This window comes from Mercenaria mercenaria, chromosome 5 (genome assembly GCF_021730395.1).
Source record: "Mercenaria mercenaria strain notata chromosome 5, MADL_Memer_1, whole genome shotgun sequence".
In the NCBI taxonomy this organism is placed as follows: Eukaryota; Metazoa; Mollusca; class Bivalvia; order Venerida; family Veneridae; genus Mercenaria; species Mercenaria mercenaria.
The window spans coordinates 82990582-83002959 of NC_069365.1; the positions used below are offsets into that span (position 1 = coordinate 82990582).

Below are 12378 nucleotides of genomic sequence, written 5' to 3' on the forward strand. Positions count from 1 at the left end.
ATTTGATAAGAAATTCTTGTCACTTATACTTTCTTGTGTTCATTTAGAGCTTAATATAAGTTAAGTTTTCTCTGCTGGTGTTTTTGAATTTGATTTTCCTTTCTTGGTTGTCGAAAGAGCTATTTTAGCTTAAGTATAAATTTGATTAACACACTTTGCCTAAGGAATTATATGAATAGAAGACCAACTATATCATTTCTTTAAATTCACATTTACAAACATATCATTAGAAATGGAAGTGTGATAAAATATTTTTACTTTCTGTCGCGCAACCATGATAGATTGGAAATACACAAATTCAGAAGCTAGACATAGTTTTAAAACTTGCCTTTTGGTTCAGAATGGGCAAAATATCCCACTGTCTATCCATGCAAGTAACTGACATTTTCCTAACATGACATAAGAGGTTACAGATGAATGGTGACAAACTGTCACAAAGTTTTCACTGAGAACAAATGCCACCCACTGTGACTGAACTCCAGACTCTAGCTAACTGAATAGCTTCATTACAAAATATAATACCTGTAACACAACTAAACAAATGGTCATGAAATGTCTTTTATTCTAAACAACAAAGATTCTGACAAGACAGTTGTAAATATAAATCAAATAAATCTAACCTGAAGCACAAAGTCTCTGCCTCTGAAGTCAGCTATGGTACGAGGTAGTCGTGTACGACCCCAGACAAATCTCAAGAACAGTGACCTCTCAGCATTAGAGAACTCCTCCATCACCTCCCAGAACCACTGTACGAGGGGAGCAGATGCATCCACACCCTTATAGGTCGCTACAGACTTCAGAAGATTCAGCGGGATATCTGGGCTGCCACATACCTGGAAACAGAATAATTTTCACGCTTACCCTGCTAAATTTCTATAATGAACTTGTCCGTCTTTAAATTTAGAAAGTACCATTAACTGTTAAAAGGGGTGCTTACCAAAATGATACTGACTGAATGGCGAACAGTGCAGGTCATGATCAGATTGTTTGTATATGGGCCAGAGGCCTGAATCACAATAGACATACTGACTTTCATTCATCATAATTTTACACACTTTTTACATAATATTAATCATTTCCACCTTTAACAGAAAATAACAGACGAAAATTCAGTCCACAGACCAGAATATGATATACCTCTATTTGTTTTTTAAAGACCTATATGTAAATAAACAATCTATAGAGGATGTACTCACCATTGTTTCCACCTCGAGGCCGGTAAACAGTGAGAGAAGAGGTACGGGAACCACTTTACTCATTCCTTCTCTTACCCACTTTACTTGTTCATCAAACTCATGTAACCTTGAAACAAAAAGTAGGTTTCTGTTAATATATGATATTCTAAACTGCACCAATACAAATTAACTGCTCTTTGTATTCCAATACATGTATAACAAATTAACAAATAATGTGTAGAATCTAAATATGCCTTTGTGAATTATTCCATGAAAAAAAAACTCTTCGTAGTGTTTAAATTGATAAAAACATGCTTCTGCTATATATTAATTCCTGAGTAATAAATATCGTAATTCTTTTTATTTATTATTTTACTATGAATTACTTCATTCCAATGTTGATATTACCAGAAATAGTATAATCTGAAGAACCATTTTGAATTTGTGCTGTTTTTTTGTTTTTTTTTTATCATATGTATACATGTACCTAATCATTTTGTTTGCGAACAAATCTGTTTTGTTTTTTATAAGGCAATGGACAATCAGGCATACAGAGTGTTTAGGTTTAGCATTTTTAAAACAATTTTTCCGTCATATAATGCCAATGTAAACTTGTAGCAGCCAGATGAGAGACAATGCTGTAACTAGAAACATTAACTCGTATAGGGATCAAGTGCACTTCACTCCCTAAATCAAACTCCAAGCAGGATAATCTCCCGCTGCACTACACTAACCACTGTCATCAAAAATACCGTATGACCATAAAAATCAGACTGTTACAAAGAAATTCAAGTACCGGTAGTACTTTTCTATTTTTTATTTCATATTTTCATTTCATCAACCACATCAGTTTTTAAATCTCTCAAAACAGTTTCAGTAACTTAAAATCTAATATCAAATGATGAAAATTATATCTTATTAAAATCTTCATAAAAATGTTTGTGGTGAGGAGTTCTTTTCTAAGGGGAGATTACTGCACTGGAGATTGACAATTTATAAGTAACATTGTGTCAATATCTTTGCTATGATAACCTGAACAGTGGAAATCTTTCTTTAATAATAAACTAACAACAGTATGAGGAAAAACATCAGTCAAGACACTAACCTGTAGTTCATGGCCAGTCGTATATATTCGGACTTATTTTCCGGCGTGATCTTCAAGTACTTGTTACTAAGCTGTATCTCCTGCCCGTTAGAACTTGGTACACTGAACGGCATATCTGCTCTCCTTAGATCTACTTCATCCATCTCCTTTATACACATCAAACCTAGTGAAAGTAACCAGGGAGAACATTAATATACAAAGGACTAGTAATATCTAACCATACCGAAAACTTCATAAGCAAGCCCAATTTTAACTCAAGTTAATTATAAGTCCTACAGAATAATCATGTGTTTCAGACATGTTTCATATGCTTGTGATTTCATTTGTCACTAAAGTAACAAACTGTTTTGTTTTATGGGCAAACTAGTGGAGCTCCGAGTCAAGGTCAAACAATAGAAATTTTCTATACAAAGTAGTGAAATCTACAATACCCGAGATGTGAAAAAATTCAGTTTAGTCAGTTTATGAAAGGAAAACCAACTGTTTCTTTACCTGGCACAAAGTCCTTATCCACTTCTGTCAGATCCCCAATGGTGAGGGGCATTCCTGCATCCTGTTTCCACAATGGTTCTGCAAGGTTTATACTGAGTGGACTTCCACTACGGATTGCTATACCTATCAGAATACCTGAAAAATACACAAGGTTTATACTGAGAGGGATTCCATTGCGGATCTCTATACCTATCAGAATACCTGAAATATATACATAAATAAGATTTCCGACACTATTTCTTAACTGTATCCTAAAATTATTTATTCAGTTTACTGAAAACTAAAAATAACTTAACAGAAACCTACAAGTAACTTAATAACAGTATTTCAAGAACTTTACAGTAGCCTATGAAAAACTACATAGATGCTTTTTGCAGTAGGCAAGTTTTTCTTCTGTAGGCTGACTATATCTTGTGTTGGCAGGCTGAATCTTGTGTAGGGAGGCAACTACAATAACTTACCTAGAAATTTAAACATGTTTTGTTGTAGAGGTGATTTTAACATTGGATTGAGGAGGAAGCAGTCTCTATTGGCTCCCGACTCGTCTCTACCATTTGGTGTAACAATGAGAAGCGGCAGGGAACCATTCTGTAACTCGTCGCACATTTCAGCAATACTTTCACTATATCCACCACCGCAGTCGTCCACTGACTCCCCTAAAAAGACAAATCGCCAAATAATATTTTAAAGCTTCTTAACAAGTGGAATACATAGCGTTTCAAAAATGAAATAACAGAAATATATTATTACTTCATGAGAATTTGTGTAGAATGCATACTGTAACAACTTCATTCACTGACTAAAAATTTCATTATAAAACAGAATTGAGTAAAAAGAAAATACTTCTTAGAACACAGATTTCATTCCAAACTTGAATGGAGGGACCTCCACATCAAAGGTGACTCAATTCCAATTACATGCCCTCATTGCTGTAAGTTCAGCAACAGTTGTAGAAATTCGTTCATGTGATGATTCAATCAAGCTAGCTCTATTCACAACTAAAAGCTGGAAAGTCACCTTATGACCTAAATTGTGTTGGTGTGACATTACACTCCAACAAAACATAAAACTTCACTCATTATAAATTTTAATTCTTAATTTTCAGAAGTTTTAAATCCACCTACCAACAAACTTCACTTTCCAGATCCTGTGAGGAAGCATCAGGGAGTCAGCCCCAAACACGCCCATCTGCAGTGACATCTGACCGAATACTGACTTTATACCATCAGGGCCCGCAACTCCGCCTTTACCACGTGACCTCTTCACCTGTATTCTGTTCAGTTCTAATACAGGGCCATGTTGTTTGTCTCGAACCATTGTGGCTTGAACGACTTTTCTGAATGCAGTTTCCTAAAGACAGAACAGCATATATGTATAATAACTTAACACTAAATCAATCCCATAAAATGCATTTTAATTGAGAACAAGAGATCACAGAGTGATCTTGGCGCCCACCAATGTGCCATTTTTGAGTGTTCCAAATTTCAAGACTTACTGACTAGCTCAAGGTCAAATTTCATTTCCGTACAAAACACTGTGCATGTGGTCCAAATTCGAAAGCTGTAGCTTGAGAAATGTGAAAGTAGGTCACTAGATCAATTTCAAGGACGAAATGTGGAAGTAGGTCACTAGGTCAAAATCAAAGTCAAATTACACTTCAGAACACAAATTTATGCATGTGGTCCAAATTCAAAGCCTGTACCTTCAAAAATGTGAAAGTAGGTCACTAGGTCATTGTCAAGGTCAAAGTTTGTTTCGGTACACAATCCTATGCATGTGGTCTAAATCTGAAGCCTGTAGCTACAGAAATGTGAAAGTAGGTCACTAGGTCAATCTTAAGGTCAAAGTTCATTTCGGTACACAAAACTATGCAAGTGGTCCAAATTTGAAGGCTGTAGCTCAAGAAATGTGAAAGTAGGTCACTAGGTCAAAATCAAGGTCAAATTTTATTTCGGAACACAGAACTATGCATGTGTTCCAAATTTGAAGCCTGTACCTTCTAAAATGTGAAAGTAGGTCACTAGGTCAATGTAAAGGTCAAAGTTTGTTTCGGTACACAAAACTATGCATGTGGTCCAAATTTGAAGGATGAAGCTTGAGAAATGTGAAAGTAGGTCAGTAGGTCAAAATCAAGGTCAAATTCCATTTCAGAACACCAAACTATGCATGTGGTCCAAATTTGAAGCCTGTACCTTCAAAAATGTGAAAGTAGGTCACTAGGTCAATGTCAAGGTCAAAGTTTGTTTCAGTGCACAAAACTATGCATGTGGTCCAAATTTGAAGGATGAAGCTTGAGAAATGTGAAAGTAGGTCACTAGGTCAAAATCAAGGTCAACTCATGTCAAGGTTCATCTTGCCACTCAAAACCATACATGTGGTCCAAATTTGAATGTTGTAGGTTACTGACAAGATTTTAAAATCTTTTCCCTATATAAGTCTATATGAACCATGTGACCCCCCAGGGCGGGGCCATATTTGACCCTAGGGGGATAATTTGAACAAACTTGGTAGAGAACCACTAGATGATGCTACATTACAAATGCCAAAGCCCTAGGCTTTGTGGTTTGGACAAGAAGATTTTCAAAGTTTTTCCCTATATAAGTCTATGTAAACCATGTGACCCCCGGGGCGGGGCCATATTTGACCCTAGGGGGATAATTTGAACAATCTTAGTAGAAGACCACTAGATGATGTCATATACAAAATATCGAAGCCCTAGGCCCTGTGGTTTTGAACAAGAGGTTTTTCAAAGTTTTTCCCTATATAAACCATGTGACACCCGGGGCGGGGCCATATTAGACCCCAAGGAAATAATTTGAACCATCTTGGTAGAGGACCACTAGATGATGCTTCATACCGAATATCAAAGCCCTAGGCTCTGTGGTTTTGGACAAGAAGATTTTCAAAGTTTTTCCCTATATAAATCTATGTAAATTATAGAAATAAACAAAGGGCCATAACTCACTAAAAAATTGTTGAACCAGTCTGATTTTCAGGGGGACACAACTAGGGTACCAGTACATCATTCTGACAAAGTTTGGTCAAAATCCCTCTGGTAGTTTCTGAGGAGATGCGATAACGAGAAATTGTTAACGGACGGAAGGACGGACGGACTGACTGACGGACGGACGGACGGAAGGACGACGGACCACGGACGCAGAGTGATTTGAATAGCCCACCATCTGATGATGGTGGGCTAAAAAGAGATCTTGTCTTTCTATATATAAAGTATGGGTAGAATAGCTATATCATATAACATACCAGAAGAATTTCTATATAATAAAACCTACTAAGTGTGTCTAATAGAGAAAACTGAAAAACTGCTACAATTATATGATGTATCTGTTTTTGGAATAACATAGGGACAGATGGGACAGACAGATATGGTGACTCGAATTCAGCACTATATCTCTTTTTCTGTGGGTTATGAAAATTCAACAGTTTAATCTCCCAAAGAAGGTTATCTATAGAAGTTTACCTTTGCACTTGAGACAATCACCCCTCTGAGTTTATCTAAACCAGTAAACACCTCCCCTTTCTCTTTATCCTGACTGGTATCCTGCAGATCAAACATGGAGATAGAAGGACAGAATAAGTCTGAGAAGTGATGCAGTAGAACCAGTCTATTTCTCAGGGTGGTTATGGGTATTGTCTGCAGGTGGTTGTATTCCATTGGTACAGCTGTTGGCAGCTTGCCAGCACTGACTGGTTTATTTGTAGACCAAGCTAAACTGTGAGCAGACCCGCAAGCTACTCTGTTGATCTTTTTACCTGAAAATTACAAATGAACTGTTTCATTAGGCCTGTTAATTTTATTTTGAAAATAAAAGCTATCAAATCAGGTGAATGGGAGGAACAGTGAAACAATGATAAAGTCTTTAACCTTCACCCTGCTAAATTGCTATAATGAACTTGTCCATCTTTCAATTTGGGCAGTTCCACTTATTATTCAAAGGGGTGTTCACTAATAATTTGCTAACTGAATAGCGAACAGTGCAGATCATGATCAGCCTGTGCATCCTGGTCTGCACTGGTCGCAAAGGCAGAACCACTTGCCACCAGCAGGCTAAAGGTTAAAGAAGGTTGCAGGATGAACATTTTATTGAGAAAAAATATACTACAAAATCTCTTCATTTCTTTGGCAAAAAATTTTGAGGTTTCAACCAAATAAGCTTTTTCACGGGATTTTTTTATTTCAACTTTTACAGATAACAAAAGTATTATTATTTTGTTCATTAAGATCGGATTTTGTGACTTGGGGCAACTAAGAAAATGGCATAAATGATTCCCCCATAAAAATGAATGATCTTGAAGTATGAAATCAGCCTAAAAACTAGACAACACTGCTAAAATACTGATCATTTACATAACCTACTTTATTCTAGTTAGCTTAGAGTTATTTTTATGCCCCCGAAGGGAGGCATATTGGTTTTCAACTGTCCGTCCGTTCGTTAGTTCGTTCGTTCGTCACAACGTTAACTTTTTACATGAAGGCATTTTTCTCGCGAACAACTGCACCCAGGATCTTCAAACATCACCTGCTGACAGTACTTATTGAGTACACCACCCATACTGACTTTGGGGTCACCAGGTCAAAGGTCAAGGTCACAGTGGCCAACATTAACTTTTTGCATGAAGGCACTTTAATCGCGAACCACTGCACCCAGGACCTTCAAACTTCACATGCTGATAGTATTTATTAAGTACACCACCCCTACTGACTTTGCAGTCACCAGGTCAAAGCTCAAGGTCACAGGGGCCAACGTTAACCTTTTGCATGAAGGCACTTTACCCGCAAACCACTTCACCCAGGACCTTCAAACTTTACATGCTGATAGTACTTAATGAGTACACCACCCCTACTTACTTTGGGGTCACCAGGTCAAAGGTCAAGGTCACAGGGGCCAACGTTAACTTTTTGCACGAAGGCACTTTACTCGCAAACCACTTCACCCAGGATCTTCAAACTTCACATGCTGATATTACTTATTGAGTACACCACCCCTACTGACTTTGGGGTCACCAGGTCAAAGGTCACGGTCACAGGGGCCAACGTTAACTTTTTGCATGAAGGCACTTTACTCGCGAACCACTTCACCCAGGACCTTCAAACTTCACATGCTGATAGTACTTATTGAGTACACCACCCCTACTGACTTTGGGGTAACCAGGTCAAAGGTCAAGGTCACCGGTCAAAGGTCAAGGTGCTGCGGGAGGCATTTGTCACCATTAGTGACAGCTCTCGTTTTGTCATATGAGGCCACTTCCTAGGACAGAGTACCCGATATGGATGTATTCAAATGAAAAAATCAAGCTAGGAACTTTGTAATTAATAAATAGCTGTTGCCTTTTCTACTGTGCTAGAATGCTCCTTCATGGGTCAAAAGTTTACAAATTTTTGTTGCCCTAACAAACACTAATTTTGGATCTTATCACTCATGATGCAAACAGGCTTGCCTTAGCAAACTATGTTTCTGCCCTTATAAGTCACTCACCTTGCAATGCAGCTACTAGCCTAGGTCTCTGAATAGCATTGGTTGTACCATCACCTAGCTGTCCCTCATCATTATCACCCCAGGAGTAGACCTCGCCCATGTCTGTACACCCTACACAGTGCAGGGAACCACAAGCTATATCTACCACTTTCTTGCCTTGCAGAGCCGAGACACGGCGAGGACGTCTCACATGGTCGTCACTTCCATGACCAAGTCTATGGTAGTCACCTTTTCCCCTAAAAAGTATGTATAAATGATATGTCAACATGTGTTGTTTGATGTTTTATCATTTTGACACAGTTCATGTATTATACTATGGTCACTTTTCAGCATTAAATGGTTGCAGACTAGAAGACCCTAAGTGTTTCATCTGGCACTCTTCAGGCAAAGACAGGCGCCAGAGTAGAACCACCGACCTTCATCAAGCCAGCAGTGTGGCTTCTTCACAAGACGACCAGCAGGACTCAAACCCAAAGAGGTGACAAAAAATTCCAGGTCAGAAATTTTAACCATTCTGCCAAAGAGACCAAACGTCAAGAAATTAATCTAGCCTTGCTTTCTTTGGAGCATCAGCTGAAGCTTACACTTTATGGTTTGTGATAAGAGCTTTGTTACCAGGACTCACCTAAATATTCATTTTGAAAATTTAGATATGTATTAAATATTGTTATTCCTAAATCTAGACGAGTTCTATTTTGGCAATTGTAAGGCCCACTTTTATAAAAGTCTACTTAATATAATTCAGTTAGCTGAAAATGAAAATAGAATCTAGCCATACCAGGTGAAAACAGATCCAGATTTTGTGAGAGCCACAGAGAATTGTGAACCACATTCGACCTTGACAACACCCAGACCTTGTAGTGCATCTATCTTCATAGGTACTTTACAACCATCACTTCCACCTCGACCTAGAAAGATTGTTTAAATTTTGTTTTACAAAATATCACTAACATGCATAGTTTAATGTATAATGCAGCATTTCAAATAATATGTCTTAAGTTTTTACAGAAACCAGAGCTGTTTGTTGACAAGGAATCTTGGAGCTAGAGTACAAATACTTCCACAATCATTTTTGATTTGTTTTACATTTCATCCACCTCTCAAACAATGTCTCTAGTGTCTACTCAAATTTACTGTCTCATATTGATGATTTTAATGTTAATCTAAATTTTAAGCATCTATCTCACCAAGTTTTCCATAGTCACCATCTCCCCATGACCAAACACAGTCATTGTCTGTTATACACAATGTCTGTGCATCTCCACTTCCACACGCTACATCAGTGACCCGCTGACCTTTCAGGGCCTCAACCTGAAATAAATTCACATTTAACATTAGGTATGTATATTGATATCCAAATGAAGGCTAAAATACAATCAACAGTAATTAAATATGATTACTAACTTTTCGGAGTATAGCTTTGGAGTAATAACCTGGAGCTTTCCTATTTGACCATCGCATATACACAATGAAAGGTCAAGTGTGGACCTTCCAGGTTTTAATGGTGGAGGAAGGTGCCAGGTGCCATTCCTGGAACTATTTTATTAAAGACAAGCATCTGGGGCAGAACCACTGACTTTCCGCACACCACAAAAATGGCTTCCTCAAATGAAGAATTCTATGCCTTAAGTGGGACTTGAACCCACAACCGTGAGGGGTGATTCAAAATCTGTGACCTTAACCACTCTGCCACATATGACCCATGTTTGAATCTTATCTAAATCACAATTTTTGTCCTGGAATCAAGGAAGCAGTCATGTAACATATAATTATGTACAATAAATACAGTCAACCACGACTATAAAAACTTTTGGAGAGCTGTTTTTTATATTTGCAGCCAGTCTTTAATCTGGCATCTAAATAAACAGCTGCTGTTTACACTGAAATGAAACTTGTTGCAGGTGGTCTCTGCTTTCACTGCAGACAAATAATTAAAAGTAAATTCAAAGACATACCATTTTTGGACGTGACTGGTCTTCACTATCCCCATGCCCTAACCTTCCATATCGACCCTTCCCCCATGTAAACAGTTCTCCACTGGATGTTATACATGCACTGTGTGCTCCCCCTGCTGCTATAGACACCACCTCCTTGCCTCTCAGGGACTCTATCACTCTAGGTCTATCACATGGGCTGAAGAGTGAAAGTTAAAATCAACTAGAGATGATATTTCATGGCACTTTGATTACCAAAGATATTGTACTTTAAGAAATTTTGGACATTGTAAATAACTGACTTGCCTCCCTTACAGAAGGATATTTTGAACATACTAAAATTAGATGAGATACAACAGTTTACTGCAGAATATTTTAAATGGCCAAACTTACCCAAGCTACAAAGTTTTTGGTATAGATATTAAAAATTTAAACTTTGCAAAAATATATGAAAGTATGGTAGTTTAATTTTTGAAACTTTGACAACTGTTGTGAACTGCTGATCTGCTACACAACCGTCAACAGTGTCAGAGTGTGTCTTATTTAAAGCAGAAATTAAAAAAAACGTCAGTTGCACATATAAAATTTGGCAGAGCTATTACATCCTATCTGGCAAAATGATTCAATAATTTATGCCTTGGGTTGTCAGGTGATCCTTCACAATTTACATCATATGGCAACTTTTCCACTTTTAATGGTGCTGAAAGAGCCAAGGTGACCCTCCAGTAGTATTTCAGGCAAAGGGGCTGGGTGGAACCATCAACCTCCTGTGACCTAGCTAGACAGTTTCCTTACATAAGGTCCCGAGTAGCGCAAAAACCCACACAGTTAGGGTATAGTACTATTAAGTTATAGCCAAATGTACACTGTTACACACAGTCGGCAAAAATTAACTGTAGCTAACCTTTAAACTTTCTTAGTTAATTCTAACTGTTCATGACCCCAATAGAAACTCTGTGGATGACAAATATATATCACTTACAATAGATCACTCACCTTCTATTTCCATGTCCTAGTTTACCATCCTCTCCCTCACCCCAGGAGTACACCTCCCCCTCGGCGGACAGTGCCAGACAGTGTTTCCCTCCAGAGTTTACAGCTATCTTCTTAATGAACACGTGTTGTATAGATTCTAGCAACGTAGGTGTTGATATTGACTCCGTACCACCTATACCCAGTCTGCCTCCTGCACCATAACCAGTCGCATATACCTGAGTAATACATAAAACCAGTCAAAACAAACTGAATAAACTGCAAGTACATGTCTTTGTACCAAGCAAGTAAAACTTGTGTAACAAAAAAATACTTTGGTATCAAGATAAAGCAATTCAGATAAAGCACTTGCCTTATACCAATCAATCTGATATGAATCTGAATGACCAATACAAATATGGTAATGGATTGTGACTTACTACAAACTACAAAGTCGTGGGGTAAGGCTTAAGTGCAAGAATACTCACAAAAAGGAAGATTACAAATTTTCTATGGTGCTTTTTTGTCTTCCAGAGCTGTCAAAAACACCACATCATTTTCTACTTAAACAGAATATAATTGAGCTGTGCCATGAGAAAACCAACATAGTGGCTTTGCGAACAGCACAGATCCAGACCAGCCTGCGCATCCGCGTAGTCTGGTCAGGATCCATGCTGTTCGCTTTTAAAGCCTATTGGGATTGGAGAAACCATTAGCGAACAGCATGGATCCTGACCAGACTGCGCGGATGCGCAGGCTGGTCTGGATCCATGCTGGTCGCAAACCCACTATGTTTGTTTTGTCATGGCGGGGCTCAATTATGTAATCACCTTCCCATCAGCTGTAACTGCAAACAGTGTCTGCTCCCCTCCAATCAGCTGTAGTGGTCTGAGACCTGACAGTGACTCACAGCTCACAGGTAACTTCACCTTTGCCCCTTCAACTCCACCCAGCTGACCTCTGTGATTGTGTCCCCAACCCCAAATCTGACCACTTCCTCCCCAGGATAGGGTCCAATCCTCTGGTTTTCTGAAATTTGTAAAATATCTCTATCAAATTTTCGATTACCTGCAAAACAAACAAACACACTGCTCTGTAACCTTTAAATAATACAAAAATGTATAACATACAAGTAAGAACAGAAAATGCTTTTGTCCTAGTAAACTGTCCTATGAACAACACATTCCCGTTTCAAATAAGGTTCT

The 12378-nt window shown here is 38.1% G+C and overlaps 1 protein-coding gene across 1 annotated transcript in view; it reads right to left on the reverse strand.

The window, feature by feature from the left end:
- The window catches only part of LOC123558580 (E3 ubiquitin-protein ligase HERC2-like), a 197919-nt gene that overhangs the window by 3213 nt on the left and 182328 nt on the right, over positions 1–12378 (reverse strand). The window contains exons 64-76 of the mRNA XM_053544141.1: positions 12004–12202; positions 11198–11412; positions 10223–10400; positions 9455–9578; positions 9046–9175; positions 8268–8503; positions 6251–6543; positions 3897–4122; positions 3234–3428; positions 2773–2907; positions 2281–2443; positions 1197–1302; positions 621–833 (exon numbers count right to left, since the gene is read on the reverse strand). Of these exons, the coding sequence (XP_053400116.1) occupies positions 621–833; positions 1197–1302; positions 2281–2443; positions 2773–2907; positions 3234–3428; positions 3897–4122; positions 6251–6543; positions 8268–8503; positions 9046–9175; positions 9455–9578; positions 10223–10400; positions 11198–11412; positions 12004–12202 (2413 nt within the window). The remainder of the gene's footprint in view (positions 1–620; positions 834–1196; positions 1303–2280; positions 2444–2772; positions 2908–3233; positions 3429–3896; positions 4123–6250; positions 6544–8267; positions 8504–9045; positions 9176–9454; positions 9579–10222; positions 10401–11197; positions 11413–12003; positions 12203–12378) is intronic.